The 19,928-nt window shown below is 36.3% G+C and overlaps 1 protein-coding gene across 3 annotated transcripts in view; it reads right to left on the reverse strand.

Annotated features, from left to right (window-relative positions):
- Positions 1 to 19,928, reverse strand: part of ATAD2B (ATPase family AAA domain containing 2B) — a 65,616-nt gene continuing 45,688 nt past the window's right edge. For all 3 annotated transcript variants that reach the window (XM_015622346.2, XM_015622345.2, XM_033513080.1), the window contains 5 exons: positions 19,101 to 19,238; positions 7,395 to 8,090; positions 5,670 to 5,797; positions 4,416 to 4,544; positions 1 to 3,356 (listed from right to left, as the gene is read on the reverse strand). In XM_015622346.2, the coding sequence (XP_015477832.2) occupies positions 3,315 to 3,356; positions 4,416 to 4,544; positions 5,670 to 5,797; positions 7,395 to 8,090; positions 19,101 to 19,238 (1,133 nt within the window). In that variant the 3' untranslated portion in view covers positions 1 to 3,314. The remainder of the gene's footprint in view (positions 3,357 to 4,415; positions 4,545 to 5,669; positions 5,798 to 7,394; positions 8,091 to 19,100; positions 19,239 to 19,928) is intronic.

Genomic DNA, 19,928 nt, shown 5'->3' on the forward strand with positions numbered 1-19,928 from the left:
TGTGTTTTCTTGTCATCTTTATTCAAGTATTTCACAGCAGTTATATTACAAATTACAGTAAAATGTTCAAAATTTCCAGAAGTTCGAAAAAATTAAATAACTTACTTCAAACTAACGTAAAATGAAGTCAAAATGCAAAACATCAATTTAAACACAATTGTGAATAAAACTATAGAATCCAAAATATACCATAGCTGATGAAGGAAGTCTACTTAATCCACAAAGTAGACACACGTTAATGAAACCAAACAGGACGCCCCAATGTCTAAATAACCCAATGTACAAGATACAAAAGATGCAAGTACAAGCCCAAATTCAAGCTTATGTTGTGATTACAAAAAAAAAAACAAAACAAAATACTATCAGCTGCAGGACCTGCCATTCAGGAGACTGAAGGTAAAACCAGCGCTGACTCACCAAATTAATCCAAAAAAAAAACAATCAAAAAAAACCAGGAAGACAAGATATTACAAAAACCCAGTAATCCTATAAATACATTGGCATATGAGGAAATCAAGTAACAATACAGAGGACACAAAACAAAACAAAACAAAAAATCACAGGTGAGATTCAAGCTTGCAAATACAATTAACTCCAGAGCCATCACCCAAGAGCAAATCTATCACTCCAAAGCAGCCCCCCCCCAGGCCCCCAGGGAAATCTCCTCCTCCTGGCTGGCCACATTCCATAGAGTCCAGCACAAGGACTCACACAAGGAGTTTATTTGCAATTTTCACAACAAGAAACAAGGAAGAGAGGTCAATTTGTACAAATTCTTGCCAGTGCTGTGTGGCAAAAAAATTAAAAACATACAAAGAGTAAACAAGTTTAGACCACATGGATAGATTAACAGCTGTTTTAACTCTATAACCACCAGACATCTGTAAAGGAAAACAAAAACTGAAGTGTGGTTATTTGGGCTAAGAAGGCGAGTATATCATTTTAGGTAAGCTGTCCACTAGAACATCTGATATTAGCTACATTTCTCTAAAACAACATGGCAGCTCCTCAATTAGTAAAGTTGCCTCTTAATGATTCTTCCCAATCAACAACTGACAGTAAAAATTTTCCTTTAGAAACCTGACCTTTTAGAACCTTTTTTAATGCTAGGTATTAGCTTAAACTTGCTTTTTACACTCACTGGTGACTAAAATTCTCAACTGTTTTAGTTTATATAAATTTATTATCTTAAAAATGAATGCAGTTTTATCTTCCACAAGTGCTGCTGTTACTTGAACAAAAACTTCTTTGAGTAAGTGAAACTGGAATAAATATTTTTAAAAAATTCTGCAGCAAGAACCTGAGACTTGCAAAAAACCCTTTTATCAGAAACTTGCTACAAAAAATCTGCTACATTTCATTTAATCAAATCTTAAAGTTTGTAACAATTTCCATCAAAATACAAAATGCTGTTAATGTACCAGACACATAAATATCTCAAACAGGTATGATGCTAATAAATACTAAATGAAACATGGAAAAAAATCCCATAATCAAATCTGAGATCAAAGAATCTCATTTAAAATGTGTTTTCTGCTTGTTTTTGTTGTCTTTAATCGCACTTTCCCACCTAAAAAATACAGTGTTTCTGCATGGGTTGCATTTAGGTGTAACTAGATGTACATGAATGCTTAAAACCTTTTGCTGCCATTACCTATGAAGAAAAACAGTGGCAACCAGGGGAGAAAAAGATCTAAGATAGACTGATGTTTAACCATAATGGACAAAAAGCACTTTGGATTACTGCAGTAGCCCAAGGCCCATATTTTCTCTCTCTGCAGCACTACCCTGGGATGAGCCGTAGAGGTGGAGACAAGTCCCTAAGCCTGGGTTTGTACATGGGAGCAGCGTGATTGCAGTCCTCCATAAACACTGTTGGTAACTAAAATACAAAAAGCTGAGGTAGCTCAGTATCTCTGCAGTAGTCTGTTTTCACTATTTAAAACTAATCACACTGCGTTGCATATTTCTGGACAGACACTTCTGCAGCTACATAGGGACAGTCACAATGAATGGTTCAGGATGGGAACACCAGCCAACTGCTCTAGAACACTTTCCACATGGGTGTGAAATAAACCAGCCCAGGTAATGTTCTAATACCGAGCTTGTGATAAAACATAAAAATTGCCTAGACTATTCTCTCCAGTTGCCAGAAAGGAAAGGTGTTGAACTACACAATTCAGTCCAAGAGAACTCTTAGAAAAGATGGATTCAAAAGGCTTTCCTCCAATCCTCCCCACAGTAACAATTCTTTGCACAGAACAACTTGTGAAACCTAAGAGAAGCTTTATTTTCAACTGAGGCTGGGCTCCAGGACTTTGACCAACTACAATGTCTTCTTGCCTGCACTGCACAGTCCGAGCTATATTACAAACACAGACCTTCCCAACGAAACCTGCCAGCATCAACCTTGCCTTCCTTAGAGAACTCTCACTGGAAAACAAGGACATGGTGGGAAAATGCTTCATTTTTAGCAACACAGAAGAGTTTCACTGTGTAACTTGTTTCTAAAACAAAATATATACCAATGAAAAAGGAATTTCACCATTTTGGTAAAGTATGTGGCTTTTTCAGTGTGTCTTAGTTTAGTTCTGTAGAGTAAGACAGGCATTATAAAACCATAATACTGGTTGCCATCCAATGAAGAGAATATAATTCATCCTTTAGGAGATCTTCATTCTGCAGACAGCTTTCTAACATTGCCATTTGCTATAATCCAAACAAATTGCTTAGCCTTATCTTTCTCAATTGACTAAAAGGCACATTAAAGGCAGTTCTAGAGAGCCTCATCTTCAAATTTCTGTACATCCAGTTACTCAAGATTCCTACCACAATGCATCACTGCCTTCTTTAGGACAGATTTTTTTTTGTCCATAACCCCAGAGAAGAGAAAAATTTGAACAAAAAATAAAAAAAAAAGGTTGCCTGTTTAAAAATATTCAACTTAGATCTGCTCTTTCCAGTCCTCTTGTATGTGTTGGTCTTCACTTTGCCTGAAGTTTCCCCAAAGATAATGCATGTAGAGTGAACAAGAGCAGGAATGAGAACAGTTTCTGTAGCACCAAAAATCTCCAAGCTGTGGCATTGTATTCTTTATTTATATCAGATACAATTATGTGAAGTTCCGTTTGGTTCTTGTAGGCTGGTTGGTTTCAGGTACCTGAGACAATAGCACCAAATTCAACAGAAACAAAGAGAGAGAGCACTTAAGACCAAGGCTCTGCACATACTTGGTGCAAATGGAAACTGAATGGCTCAGAGGACTGCTCTCCCATGAGCAGTTTGAGAGGATAAACCCACCCATCTTGACGAGTTCACAGGAATGTTTCAAACACATGAACTGTTCTTTCCATCTCCTGAAAAAGACACAGACCATTAACTATTCATAAATATAGAGAAACAGAAATAGAGTTACTTTATGTAGTAGTACTTACTGTGATACTTTTTTTAATCTGAACAAATAAATATATGAAAACAGACATTTCTGTTTATTAGCTATCTGCTAGTAAAATATGATAAAAGAGGGAACTCATTAAAGAAGTATTAATGCAGAAAACCACTCTATTATGATAGTCCATGAGAAAAATCAAGCCTTCTTACAGTTACTTATGTAATTAATGTGCTCAATATATATTAGAAAAGCATTACAGCTGTACACTGCATGAGTTCAAGTCTTAACTGCACACTTATGCTGTTGGTGACCCAGCTGTAACCACATGTCTGCACAGTCTGGATAATCAAAGACTGGTCTCTACACACTCCTGCTGGACAAATGCCTTTTTAATCTACCTAACATCTTGAACATACTCTCAACACATTTTTAGGTGAATATGGCAGAGAATAGCATGAAAACGGTTTGAAAATTATTCTGCAGGAACTCTACAGAACCTCCCCACTATGGCTTTTCCAGGTTGTGTTGTAAATTATTCATAGAGAAAAATATTTAGTGCTCAGTGATTCAACTGGAAAGTAGCAATTGTTGTCCTTTTCTCAGCAGGGCTGGTTATCAGTTGAATCAGCAAGCTGATCCAAACCCCTCTGCAGTTAGAATAGTGGTGATGGAGGGGAATGCACACACAGAGCTGGCATCAGCCTGTGCCAATGTGAAATGACCAATTTGCTGTTGATGTACAGGAGGCCTTGGAGGGCAAACACTTCAGTGACAAAGGATGACAGCAAGGCAGACACCTGGCTTCCACCATGCTGCACTGCATTTCTTCTGCAGAAAGCATTCTTAGGAACAACTGCCAGTTTCTAAGTTACTACACCAAGCTTTTTTCTTTTTATAGATACCTTCTTCAAAGTCTATTAAAGGTTTTGCCTGATAGTAGAATACTAAATTGACAGATTAACAGTTTCTGAAAAGCCTATCTCACAATATTCAGGTAAGAACAAAAGAAGCTGTACAACATCACCTCTATAAGTTGTGATTTGTCATAGTCTCTACGATGTCTGTAGATGCATTGACTGAGGAGTGAATACAATCTCTCCAGTTGGTCAACAGTCAGGTTGTCACTTTTCTTAACCACCAAATCAAGCAGTTTCTGTTGAAACAACAAAAGGTGAAGTTCAGTGTTCCTAGAATAATTTTTAATTTTTTTTTAAGGACAAATCAGTGTCTTTCCCTCCTTTGAAGGGATACATATCAATGAAATGAACCACACCTGGGTATCAGCAGGGCCACTGCTTCAATATTTATACAAAAAGGACTTGATGTCTCTTTTCACTTCTCCACTTATACCCACACTTTTCCTCTTAAGATTCTTTTACTCAGTGTAGCCGGGGCAATGTTTGTTCTTTTGGAATGCTACTTCATCCTATTTCATCTTGGTCAGTCATCATAACAAAGCAAACCCTAAAAACTACTTTGATGGCTAAAGAGACATTTTTAGGAACTTATACTGGCAGAGAAAAAATGTACCACCACATGAAAACATTGGTACTTCCACAAATGTTGATAAATGGAACAAAAAAAGAGAAGGGGGTAGAAGGAGGACACAACACATGTAAAATTTCTAATAACAAAGGTGAAAGTATTTTACATTAGTAGCAAAGAGTGACATTTAATATTTTTTTTTCTCCTGTCATAACAATTCTAAGGTTTTCAAAGAGCTTATCATCTGTACTCCACAGAAAATGGGATCTACATTTCATAGGTCACAGTGGGTCAAACTACTTTTCACAACACAAGAGAGCAAACTTTCTTGTAACTTTGCTTAAAAAAAAACTGAAAGAAAATTAACTAGCAGTCTATAATGCCAAAACATCAACACAAATTCCTATTTGCTTTCCAATCCACTATGTTTTCTCCACCAAGTATACCTACACAGGAAAAGATGATGTTAACTCCCAATTACCAGGCACCCAACAGTTTCTTGGTACCTGGCACAGCCAATTAACACACGAGTACCTGCAAAAATGGCAATAAAAAGAGTGGACTTCTGTGTCATTACTGGATTATAAGGGTAGTAATGATGGGACAGTAAGGATTCAGTAGTTTTATTAACTTTTCACCCAAAAAATGCTGATTGACAAATCATTTCTAAAAGTTACTACCATCAGAATACTTGTTCGCAGTCCAAACTGAAGGAAATGTTGCTTCAGAATACAGAAAGGAAGCTTTTTTTTCTGTCTGTTAATAGTTCAATTTATTTTTTCAGTTCTGTTACCTTTAGTCTGTCATGGTCAACAACCACAGAGGGTAAGGGATCTGAAGGTTCCTCTGGAACCTGCTCCAAACTTGTGGGCTTTGACTGCTCCACAGCGACTTTTCGCGTTTTCTTGCTTTTGAACAAACCTGTAATTTGAAAAACAATTATCAGCACTGTCAGTCCCACAAAATGCAGCCTATTTCTTCACTTCAGTTTGATTTTGCTTGTTTAGTTTGTTGGGTTGTTTTGAATCAAGCAAGATTGTAGCAGTGCACATTATTCATCAGCTTTGCTGAACTCTGAATGTTTACAGGTGCAGAAACCCACAGTTCAGAAGACACACATAAAACTGGCAATCTTTAAAACCCAACTCCAAAGTGACAACTTTGAATGAAAACTGAATTCTACTAAGAGTTCTCATCGTATCTTTCTATTCAACAACAACAAATTAAACGGCTTCAAAGCAAGTTCACACATTAGGCAAATGCTGAAATTCTTTCTGCTCAAGTGAAACAAATCTTAATTTTTCTCTCTAAAGCATCCCAAGTCTTCATCATCACAATATTCCAACATCTGCTCTACTCCAAACCTCATGCTTACATGTTTGTTTTCTTCCACCTCTGTATTCAAGCTATTGACCAATCCTGTTGCAAAGAATGAAGTATTTTCCTATTTCCTTATATTCTCTCTACATTCATTCACTATATTTCTCCTCAGCTATTTAAAATACCTTTTCTTCTGAGGACCCCTGCTATTATAACCATCCTAAAGCATACAAAATTCACTGATCAAATTCAGAAATGTAAAGGCTCTTAACACATCATACTCTTCTTGTGATATTCCTAAGACCTTTCTTGTATTATTCTCCTTACCCTTAGAGAAAATATGTATGTACAAACAGCCAACATGTACACAGTAATCTTCTCATAATTCAGATCTCTCATTAAAGCTCATTTACTTTGTAAATCTCAGCACTAACTTTTGAAGTAAAGATTTCATTCTTTTAGATAATTCTGAAAGCTCATTAAAAAGGCAATCATGCATAAGGCTTCTATTTCTGTTCCCTGAGGAAACTATCTCTCTTGTCTTCAAAGGACATGGCCCCTTCTTTTATACACCACCAGAATTTTCCTCCTCCTCTTATCTTTTTCCTGCACTGTTATTGTGTTCACTGTGACTCCAAAACCAGATACCTTCTCCAACAGATAAACAATAATCTGGTTTTTGCTATGAGTTAAACTACTTCAACTTTTGCTATGAGCCAATTTTTAAAGGAATACGTTCTTTATTTTTATGCTTTTTTACCCAATGTCAACAATAATATTATCAAATTTTCTAACAAAACAAGTCAATATCTATCATGTAGATCAAAATATAAATCAGATAGTATATACAGACCAAAATATGTACTGTATTTCTTGCCATTTGTAATATTTTTAAATATTTAATTATTGTTTTAATGTTACCTCAGTATTTCCAACAAAGCTGACAAATATGAATGGAGTAGTGTTAGTATGGAGATAAGCTTTCTTGCCTAAGATAAAAATGCAGCAAGTCAAGATTGCACTTCTAATTTTTCTATGTGTAATCAAATGCTGTAAGCATACTATGAGTTTCAAATAAATAGTAATTAAAAAAATATAACTATATAATAATAATTGTAACATAAGATATTACAGCGAAAAATACACACATTAACTTGGACACTGAGATAAAGACAAAAACATGACAAACAAGCTATACCTTCTTTATCTGCTTCAGCATCTTTAGTTTCAATGTCTGTGCTCTGTAGCATTTTCTCGTTATTGCTGCAATGTGGTAACTCAGCTTTCACCAGATCAGTTCCTTGACTTTCACTGGAAGCTTCCATTTTCTCCTTTGGCTGATCTTCAGATAAAGATTTTTGCTTGTTACTAGACCCATCACTGTTGTCACAGGGTGAAGCAGCATCAAGTGATTCTACTTTACCATTATGACAGGCTGGAACAGGTACACCTTCGGAGCTGTGTACAGATGTCTCTCCATTCACACAGTCCCCTTTCAATGTAGAGTCCTTCCTTAATTCTTTTTCAGCACCCAGGATAACACTGTCAGTTATTAACAGGGATTCATTTGAGCTCTCTTCTTCTGTTGATGCAAAATTGTTTTCCTTTCCTGATGTCCCGTTGTTAAGCCTCTGCTCTGCATCTATATCCATAATATCACAAGAGGATTCATCATTTGTCATAGAGAGGTCTCCTGTTTCCTCTCCGTTCTCCTCAATGCAGTCAGTGCTGATCTCTAGCTCTCCATTTTCCAGCAATTTACTGTCCTCACCATGATTTTCATCATCAGCAAACTTTGCATCATCTTCATCTTTCTTTAAATTATTGACTTTCCTCTTCTTAATAATGCCTTTGCCCCACTGTGAGCGCCGTCTGGATTTTCTCCTTATTCGAACTGAAAACAAACAACATAAACACTTTTAGATGCACAGGCACCCCTCAGTAAAGAGACCAGGATATAACAATATGGTTCAGTGAAGCAATCTTCACTCTTCAAGGAAAAATAAGATGTCTGTCGATTTGAATGTGAACAAATTAGAGGTAACAAGGAATTTTAGAAGTATAAGGAGTGGACACTCAGTCATCCACTCAATTCCTAAACTATAGAAACAAGAAATTTGCACTTAAAACAGCTAAGCAATGATGTAGTAATTTGGGTAACTCATATGGATAATGGAGACTCTGAAGACAGTTATTCTCATTTTCCCTTTTTAGCTCCTCAGTGATTTGAAATGATTATACAATAGAACTAATGAAAGTGCAATCCATGGATTTATAGGATAATTCAGTTGGAAGGGATATGAGGAAGCCTCTAATCCAACCTATTACTCCAACCAGAGACAAATGTGAGGGCCATACTGTGCCACTCAACTTGAAGCAACATAGGCATGTGATCCTTTTTTCATTATTTCTCCAGGAAATTTTACTTTCTCTTATTTCTTAGTTTTATTTTCTGTGCCTTTGAAAAATTACATAATAAACTATTTTTCAGAAAGGTCATTTTCTTTTATTAACCTATCTGTAGTGAGATACAACTAAGGTACCGATCTAAAGGCTTTGGGGCATATTTGTAATTTAATGAGCAAATGCAGAAGGAAGACCATTCAAACCTAATGCTATTGTCAACATCCTTTTCAAAAGCACTAACTAGACACAGTTGAGAAGACTGAGGAAGAGACTGGGAAAAAGTGAAAGCTTCTATGTTCAAATCCAAGCAATGATAAAGACTGTCCTAGTTTCACAAAATAGCTTAAGTTGTGGGCAACTACTATAAATGAAAATCACAGCCAACAGTAATCAGAGACTGACAAACTTCCTTCCATTTCAAAGTGAACTCTTATGCTGAGCACCTCCATAATGTTCTTCATATCTGTAAGTTGTTTTGATTTATGGGGTATTTAGTTCTACACCTGTGTCTGCCAACCACACACTGAGCTACAAACATCTTGCTTTGAAGATACAAGCATTATACAGGTACAAGTGTTGAGAATTAATTCACAGCCACCCAGAAGCACAGTTGTACCCAGAACTTCCCCCATGAGTGCTGTATGTAAGCAGGTAGTTTAGCAACTACATTAGGAGTAAATCTTAACCTTTTAACTGTAAAGCTATCTAAAGATACAATCACACTGCAATAAAAACAGTCTCACTTGCAATGTGTATTTATTGTTACAAATAATCTTTATGGAGAACTGCAAGATTTGAGGGGGGGAAAAAATCCTTTTTCTCCAGCTATATTCAAGATTTGACAGTGACTTCTACTGCCAATGTCACTCTTTTATTGATGATGAACTACAACCTACTCACATAACATTTCAGGAGTTCATGTATTTTTTTTCCCTAAATTGTGCAAGAGATTTTCATTAATCACTGAAGCAGCAAATCTGAAACTAAACAGTGAAATGTAAACTTACAAAAATAAAAATAATCCTCTATTACGCAATGGATTGAGCCTCAGTGTAACTCCAAAGATGGTTGAATAGAAGTCTTCTAAAGGAAATCTAGCACATCCTGAATGTATAAATAAGTTGACATTTTTAAGGATACACTGATTTTTGGCTGCTTAGGCAGACTTTGCTGTAATTCAGATGTAGTGAAGTATATTTGACATCTTTTTTATCAGTGAACTATACTTCAAATATTTACTGGTGTATCTGTCCAAACTGAGTTCCACCTGGGATGAGAACACACAATTTGCCTAAACACACAAGTACGTTCCTAAAATTCTTAGGTATGAGAGAAATCACTTTAAAGCAAAATTAAATTAACCCTTGTATTACCCATCTCATTAAATTTCAAGTCTTTCCCAAGTGAGAGTCAGCAAGTCCAGCTCACTCAGTGTCCCATGCAGTATTTTTGAACAAGCATTATGTGTGTTGTTTTTTACTGCTGTTTTTAATTAGGACAAAGCAACAACAAAAAGTGAGACAGAAATGTCTTTTGGAATGAGAGAGGAAATTCTGGTTCCAGGTCCTTAGCAACCAAAACATTGTTACATAGATTTTTCTTTTACACAGAGTGAAATGTTAGGCAAGTTTACTAAATGAGTGAAAAGCTGGGCAAGGAATACAACATTTAAAAACAGAACCCACCACCAGTCTTTCTGTCCTGCTTAATTCCCCCAGTTAAGGGAGTGGTACAAGTAGAAGTGCTTAATGGACCAGAAACCATGTGACAAACTGTAGACACTGACAGCAGATTTCATAACCTATGTAGGTCCCCTTTATATTTCCTGGAAATAAAAAGACACTACTGCAAGAGTATCATGGATCTGAGAAGCTGCCATATGGGGCAGGAAACTGAATCCTACAGGACAGCTCCTTTAAAAGGATGAAGGAGCAAACTAATGCAAAACTGATGCAAAGGGCCAGTGGGGAGGAACTAACGGGTTAACAGATTGCTGCTAAAAAATAAACTAAACCTGGAATCCCATCTTCACTTTCGTAATGTTTGTATTTTAGAAGATTGTAAACTATCAAGAGCAGAATGCCAAACTTTTTATTTTTTAGTCAGTATGATTCATGCCACACTATCAGCTTCCTGTAGATAACAAAATGGGACAGCTATGTACAGAAGAAAAATTTTGAGTGAACTTTGTTTAAAAAATTAACATAGTACATACAATTGCAACTTAATACCTTAACACTTTTCAATTACTCCTTTCAAAACTACTCATCAGAAATCTCCCCACTGATACCCAGTCTTTTGGCAGTATTTGTGCCAGAAGCAGTGGAAATACTATTGTCAGAAGAATCCTGCTTTATAAAACTGAGTTTCTCTACCTCCAACTATTATAATAGTAATTATTCACACATGAATACATTCACTTGCCTTCTAAATTGGCCAACTATTCACTCTATGATACTCACATAACCTCTGCAGATTTGCCAAAGAGATCTTAATTTCAGTCCTAGCTTCTGTCTGTTTTGCTTTTTTGTAAATTACTAATAAGCATTTTTAATAACAATAAATACCTGTCTGACCACAAGTCACACCTAACACTTCACTCAGATTCACATGAAGTTGGTATCAAAAATAAACTTCCCCTGTTCTTTTTTTCCTAAGATGCACAATCATTTTTTTTATTGATCAGAAAGCATTTTTCTGAAGTGCTATGTAATACAATGCAATTAATCACTGAATGAAAATTTACATTTTGTTAAGCAGTAGTTGAAGTTCATCAATTCTTCCATTCCTGTGTTAAGACAATTTCAGAGTAATCTGAAAGACCCATAAACAAAGCAGACGGCATTTACCAAAGGCATCATTAAAAATAAATTTTGTACTGTCCTTACTTCAGAAGAACTAGTCCTCTAGGTGATGTTAAATAAAATGAAACCTGTAGCAGACTTTCAGAAATTCTGAATTCTTACCAACTGACAGGTGCTGCTTGAAGATTCTCCAGTCAGATACACTAAGTAATAACAACATCATCTGGTGACATAAGTACCAACCCTGTCCAGAGCAGAGCACTGTTCTCAGCTATTAAAGAACAGTGATAGTAAAAAAACCTAGAAACATCCTAAACAATATCAACCAAAAAATTCAACTCCTTCCCACTCTCCCAAAGCATTTCTGCAAGACCTAGAGGTAACCGTGACCTTTCTGTTTACTACAGTCTCAGGAAAAGAGATCTCAAAAAAATGGGTGAATGGTACAGAAGCTTTGGAGCTGAGGTATGCACTGTTCCTGTGCCCCAAATCCAGCAGTACAGTGACAGAACTGTAGACTACAGAGAAATAAAATTAACAGTGGAAAAGAAAGCAGACATAATTAGATAATTCAAAGACTGTCAATTATTAACAAGCAAGTCTGCTTCCCTTAATGTGGAAGAACCCTAATAAGATGCAGCAGAGATCTTTTTCTTGAAATTTCTGTAGTTTGACTACTGCAGTACCATGAGTGCAGCACAGTATTCAAGGCTAACAAGTTCACTTTATGCTGCAGAAAAGACCCCTTCCATGCTTCCACACTGCCTAAAACCCATCAGAGCATGTGAATCCTTTGACAGCAAATGATAAAACTGACATCCATCAAACAGTAAATTCTCTGTTGTTACTGTATTTCATGAAAAATTCCTGGGGATTAAAACCCAAAGAAGATTCTTATGGCAAGGAAGATCACCATGGATCTAGATTTTTACTCTGCAGTATCAAGAACCACTTAAAGCAATTCACTTTAAATAAAGTGTTTCAAGTTTTTCTTCCATGATCAAAACCCTCAACACCTTTCTGATGTCTTGTGTGTAAAGTAACTCAAAACCTTGAGAAATCACTTACAACCAGCAGCTTACACTCTCTTAAACAGCATCCAGGATATCTATGTACCTGCCACAGTAATTTAGCTGCTTCCAGTAGCTCCACATTCCTTACCAAGAGGCACTAAATAGTCCACTTGAAAGTCTCTGGAGTTTCTACTCACTAAGTCCCAAACTGCAGTCAGAGATAAGCAGCAAGAAAGAACAGATCACAGTTCCACAATGGCTTAAAAAGCAAGTGAGGTGCCAGCTTCCACTAACAAAGCCATTTCTCCCTCCAAAGCCAGCTATAGCATTTCCACTGCCTCATTTGTGCAGCACTACTGTTCCTGCAGTAAAACAGATAAGGAGACTAAATCCATCTGAAATGTTAGGTTGTTGGGGTTTTTTCTGGGTTAGTTTTCAACATCTTTGGTTGAGCTTTCCAACTCATGAATGACAGTGCTTGTACAGGGAACACAGTGGGAATATGCCACTGGTGACAAGGCAAGACAGCCTCTTTAGTCGTGACCTGCAGTTTGACCACCTTAAAGTGGCTGTGGAACTAATCCCTAAAAGATGTAGTTTTCTTCACCTCGATGGAGGGTGCTCAGAGCACAAAACTGACAAACACATGAAAAGAACTGCATGCAACAGCTTCACATATTTATGATCTTTATCACCTTATGTAACAGCTTATGTTTTGTAAACAAATACTTGAAGAATCCATGCATTTCTACTCAAAAAGGAGGAGTCAAGTTCCATAAGGAGGAGTTGAAATAGGTACAAAAGCAATCATGGCTGCAGCATTCCAAGTATTTTCCTTCCCAGTCAACTGCTTTCCCCTATCATCCCAAATAATGCTCTCTCTTCCCAAGCTCTTCCCAATTTTTCTCATGGAACTATCCCAGTGTCTCCTGTTCCTCCCCACCCCAGCTGAGCAGGGCAAAGGACACACTCCCTCTGAGGTGTGCATACCATGCCTGGTCAATACCATGTTTTACCTGCTCAGCTACCATTTTCAATCTATCTCCTTTTCCTGCAGTAGACACGTGCATTTGTCCAGCTACCAATTTTCACAAAACCTGCAGGAATCTAATCTTTCAGCTCTCAACTTCTGTCAAATCTGTCTGAACTCTGCTAAATGATTCAGAAGTTATTAGGGGAGCAGAGATGGACAGAGCACAGGTATGATTTTTCTTGGGAAACCAAGATAAAAATCTAATTGACATGAAACCAGAGTAATTATGTTAGTAAAAATACATGGCAAGACAGTCACACTGGAAAATTAAAGAGGCAAATGAAGTCAGAAGAGAAGAGACAATCAGATTATTGTCATCTGTGGAGATAATTTTTACACTTTCCACCTCTACAGATCTGCTTACTTCCCCTCTACTGATTAGCTCTGTACAATAGCAACTATTGCAGCTATACACATCCTTGGTACCTTCAGTTGGCTCTTAAGGACTACTGAATGACACCTTCCTGCTGCAAGAGAGCCATGAACAAACACAAGAAAGATTCATGTCTACTGGGTGGTTTCTCTGTCAAGGAGGCAAAATATGAAGTTAATTAATGAAGTTAATAACCCCCAAAAAACCCACTTCAGTGGACAGAAACACTAAGTCTTAAAACAATTTAAAACGATCATTGCCACAGTTTTCAAAAGGGAGGAAGGAAGGGATCTATGTGGTCAGAAAACTGTTTTTATTACATCACTTGTGCATACCACTTAAGAGGAGAAAAAACAGCCAAACTACTTCAGAAGATCTTTTTACCATGTTTGTAAGAAAGGTGATGATAATGCTTTCAAGGAAACCTTAAGAGAGGCTGAGCCATCTTGCATTACTGAGTTATAAAGAAAGAACAAGAGAATATAAAAATGTCACTGATCAGGTAAATTGTAGAACCCACTAAGCCCTCTGTCAGAGAAAAAAGACACTTGATTAATTCAATAGGCAGGTATTTAATAGTGATGAAAGAAAATTTCTTTGTCACTAGATATCACTGAGTTCAAAAGTTTGATGGGATCCCAAAAAAGAACAGGCAGTCAAGATTTATTAGAACTCCCACAAATTCACTACATTGCATTTTAAATTAGAAGAATTTAAAAGCCTATGGGGTTTAAAAGAACTGCTAACCAACCTGGAATCATCAGCTACATTGGTATTTCTTTCAAAAACAGGCATGAAAAAAGAAATATTTCTCAAATGATAGCAACTTTTTTTTAAAGCATCTGGCTGAAGGCAGTGTCATGCACAAGAGATCAAACCACTCCCATCCAGAATGCCAACTCCTACGCTACCCAGAACAAAATGACAGAGATAAAAAGAGACAGTTGTCCCAGCTCTGAGTAAAGACATCCTCACATTCCAGAAAATCTTTTTTAATGGTGCTTATCAAGTGACAGTACTTGCCTCTATCTCAAGTGACAATTAATCCAAGTCAAATGTGGAAAGCAGTGGGAGAAAACTAAATGGTAGCCAATACAGGATAACTGACAAAACAGCAGCTACTAGCTACATGTTAGCATCTGAATTTGGCCTGTTAATTTGCCAATATCCAATTTTTTAATCTGAACTCAGAACCAGAGCAAAAGGAGAAAATAGTTCAAATTATCAAAACCATATGGGCATCTGATCTGCCATGTCCTTTGATAAGGCGTTGCTGCAGTCCCAGAAGCCTAAAGTAACAGCGATCACTGACACCACTGTAACAGCAAGGTCAAAGAAGAGACACTAAAGAGATGAAAATCGGACAAAGACTGAGAATAAAACAATTTCTGAGAAAGACAGTAAATGAAAGTCCTTTTCTTTCTATGAATCTTTTTTAAAAAGTACTCCAGTACCAGACAAAACAAAAGCCTTTCCATGATAAAGCAGAAACAAAGTGTTCCATAGGACAGCAAAGATCACCATTTGAGGGTGAAAAAGAGCAAACCAAAAACCAAAAAAACCAACACAAAAAGGCAAAGAAAATTTTATTTATTTAGAAACAACATTTTCTGACATAGTTTTTTAGATCCTTACTTGGTATCGCTACAGTTCTTTCTAGAGAGACCACTAATCACTTAAATTACTAGGAAAAGTTAGCAGTGTGTTTACTTCATATTTCATAAAACTTCATATAAAACTTGTATTTTTAATAGTTTGCATAACACAAAGGATTTAAATTTTCTTTATTTGCTCCAAATGCCGTTTTCACAGCTATGCTATTTATCATACGGCATAAAAAACATCTTCTCTATGAAGAAAACATAAAATCTGCAGTCTATCACTACAATATATTATCATTAAATGCTGAAAAAAAAGGGTAAGAATGCAAAGCTGAATCTTCCCCACAGAGTTTATTTATATGTAACACTAACAGAAACAAGTGCAAGACAGTAAAATAGTATGTTCCATGCCCCATCTACTGGCAAAATGGAGCAGTTGGATACAGTTTTATTATAGAGGATCCCAATGATTAAAGAGATGCTAATGCTTTCTGAGCTAACATATATCTAAACCATTTAATTTAGCACACACACCAAACTGCACACTGCTGGTAGTTTCCTTTTCCACACAGCTCCATACAAAGGTAAAATAAGACTCTTCTCAGCAGTGCCCAGTGACAACAGGCAATGGGCACAGGCTGAAATACAGGACACTCAAAATTAATAAAAATAATTTATTGTTTGTATCCAAGCACTACAAGAGGTTCCCCAAGCAAGACACACCCCCATTCTTGGAGATGTTCAAAACATAACTGGACAAAGCCTTGAGCAACCAGCTCTGAGGGGAACTAGACTAGAACAACTCCAGAGGTTCCCTACAACCACTGTAATTTTGTGATTCTATAATCATAAAACTATTTTTATTAAACTTTGATATCTGTCTCATTCCAAGCTCCCACCAGAATACTTGCAGTTTTCTCAAAATACACAGTCATGGAAATGTGGAAATAATGGAAATATTTTAAATTGTGGCAGAACTTTTCCAAATACATTTTCAGCAACTTCTAGTAATTCAATACTTTTAAAACTCATCTATACTGAGAGACACAATCCACATGGCTGTACCTTCAACAAGGGAAATGGGAGCTGCAGATAAAATGTAACTCAGGAAATGTGTATCACCATGCCTTCAAACACAAAAACTACTTATATGCCACATTTCCAACAGCCCATCTGGTCTAATCAAATTAACAAAATATCTAAAATACAGCAGAAAAAAATAAATGGATCATGAATAATATGTAACTAAAAGATAAATTAAGCTTTATATAAAATATATAACCTCAGAAAACAAACCAACACATAATAATCCAACTGTCATTCTCTACTGTACTAGCCCTGAGCAGGACACTAAATTGGCAAGGACACTGCACTGTCTGCAGTGCTCTCTGTTTTTAGAAAAGAAACTTGACAATCATTTCTTTTACAGTTCTCAGGTAATCTGAATTAACCTTTTTGCAGCTCTTTTCTGAAATACCATAAAAAAGCTCCTAAAAAATAACTGTAATAACTGATCAGGAAAGTAATGTTATGATTGGTGATTTTTTTCCTTAGATTCCTCTAAAACATTAATTCAACTTCAATCAGCAGAAAACATGCAATTATTTTCAGAATTATTGAGAAGTATGTTTTTATCCTGTTTAATTAAACTACTTTAATAATTTTTCTTGTTACTCTGTGCAATACATTACTTAAAAAATAATTATTTAAGTAAATAGAGTGGAGTCTTAAAAAATATTATTTTGTGACAATAAAAAATTCCTCTTTCCCTCTAAAATAATCACTCTTCAGAAATCCCTTCTCCAAACTTACTTCTTCCATTTAAACAATCACAATCCAGTTTCATTTTCTGCTATTTGAGCTCCCCACAATCTGCTCAGTTCTGCTCTCACCCTTCTCTAGCTTATCATCCAAGTACCCTTTTAAGACTATTTCTCTTCCTCATTTCTAGTCTCTGCTGAACTGACCACATCAATCTTCAAGAGTGCCCATGTACTACCTGAATCCCTTTCTACAGATTTCTGATTGCTCATCAATTCCTGGTTCTCTCTCTTGATTACTAGATGCATCACATCCCTCCTGGACTCGTTACCTTTCCCAGACTCAGCCTTAAAAGGCAGATTTTCATTTCATCATAGACCCAAACACCACTAAGCCTCAAATTTTCTTGCCTTCCAAGCTAGATCACAAAAATACCAACAGGATCAGTGCCTTAACAGTAACTTTGCTGTTTGCACAGAGACACTGGCAATTTCCCACAGCTGATGGCTCGAGTTTTCAAACAACTGCTGCTGCCTCCACAACAGAGGGGAAGCGAGAGAGGTACCAGAGATGCTTTGGATGCGAGTCACCAGCAAGGGCTGCTCTCCTCCTTCCCAAGGGATGTCCAGCTTGCAGGTCTATAAACCCCACCGTCTGCTGCTCAGCATGCACAGCCAGCAAAGTGCTCTGTAGAGCAGCCAGAGGGAGAATCTCCATCCTGGACTTCACAGGAAATTTAAAAAAATTAATTGGGAATCCCTTCCCTACACTCTGTTTTGCACGAGCTGCCAAATGAATGAAGAACAGCTTGGATCCACATCATCAATTTATTATATAACAATTTATTCTAACCATAATTCTGTACGATTGACTTTAATTCCTTTAACGGAAGAAATTACAGCTTCGGGAAATAAAATCATACACCTCTAATTAATTAAACCATTTGACATCAACACTATCATTCATATATAAACAATGTTCATCTCTGGGCAGTTATTACCATGCCTAGAAAACGATTTCTCATCAAGGAAAAGCACCATGAAGGAAAGCACAAAGACCAAAATGGAAATTTGTCCACTTTAGTTTGCCATCTATCAGCAATAATTAATAATGCTAATTAATAAAAACTAATAATATATTAATAATGGACTCCCCATCTTCAGCAGGAAATCCAGGTTCAACTATCAGTATATCCCCCATACTCACTTTCTCTCATAGTCTTTCTTTATTTTCCTTACCGTGAAAATATCTGCTATGTTCTAATAGCTGTTCTAATCAACTTACCTCTTGGAAATAATTAGCAATGCCTCTGATTACCCAATCACACCTCACAATCCTACAGATTTTGATCACTTAACTGGATTAATTCAATAGGCTCCAGGAAGTGTATCTTAACATCCTCCAGTAATGGTTAGTGACTGTTGAAAACCATTGCCATAAAGGAAAATACAGTTAAATTTGCAATTTCTTTTCTAGCTTTCAGCATGACACTGAATGTATTGAAGGCAGGAATTCCATGTAGTGCAAGTGAGAGTATTAAGCACTGTAGAGATTATTTACCTGCTAATACACAGAGTAAACAAACCTGAAAACTCATCAAACCACTGAAAAATGTTCTTATTGGATCAGAATTGTCTTATACTGAAAACAGTCTTTTACAACAAAAAATGCAAAATACTCATACTGTGTTAGAAAAATAATTATTCATTATCACAAAACCAGAAATCCTGCTTCTTTTTAACTTCTTGGGGAGAGATTTTATGGACTGCTAGAAAGAGTATTTCTTAGTTCCATGTGTTTCATGCCTATAATTACTTCTGGAAATAATCAGTAAGCAGCACTAGAGACACATATCAAATGTCTGCCATTGAAAGGACCTCTAATTTTGCAAAATTATAACCCAAGGTACTTACAAGCACATTTATTTGTGGAGTTGGGCCACACGGCCATGGCAGGTTTTTGTTTGTTCCGAAATGCCTCTTCAACTCTGGCTTCTGTTTTCCGTACAGTGGAACCATGAGGAGTCACCTGTTCTGCTGGCACTGATAAGCCTGCATGCAAAAGACAACCATACCTATTTAAATAAACCAGCTGCAAGAATCTACTGAATCAAAGAAGAAACTTGGAACACCATACTGCAGTAGGAATATATCCATTAAAATTTAGCTGTACATTCAAAATGAAGATTTGAATCAAGAATATTTGGTTTCTTCTGACAAAAAAACTTACTGGTTGCATGGTCTTAAACTGTTTGCTCTGATAGATTAGAAAAATGTGACTGTCTTTCATTATCTTTGGGTCTCCAAAGATTGACCCTTTTATTCATATTTCCTCTACAAGTAAATTCTTACTGCCCATTTCAATCTTTTCCTTATTTTAAACAGATAGTTTAAAATAAGTAGCAACTCATAATGGCATTGTATGCCATATCAAAAAGACTATCTGAATAAGAAACTTGTATTGTCACTGTGATCTATGTTAAGTAAAATGGATCCATCTTGGAGTCAGTATGAGCTCTGAAATTAAAAAAATGCAATTCCGCTTCTAACAGAAAGTGTGGTTTGCTTCCTGTAATTCCATCTCATAGCTTCTACTGCTTCATAGGTTTTTTAATTAAATTCTAAAAAAGTAAACCTTCATATTAGTTAAGTACATTTTAAGGACATAAATGAATATCTGAAGTTTTGTATTTGTGAACCCAAATTTCCTATCCATCCACTAAAATGGTCTTCAAAATGTTA

This window comes from Parus major, chromosome 3 (genome assembly GCF_001522545.3).
Source record: "Parus major isolate Abel chromosome 3, Parus_major1.1, whole genome shotgun sequence".
Lineage (NCBI taxonomy): Eukaryota > Metazoa > Chordata > Aves > Passeriformes > Paridae > Parus > Parus major.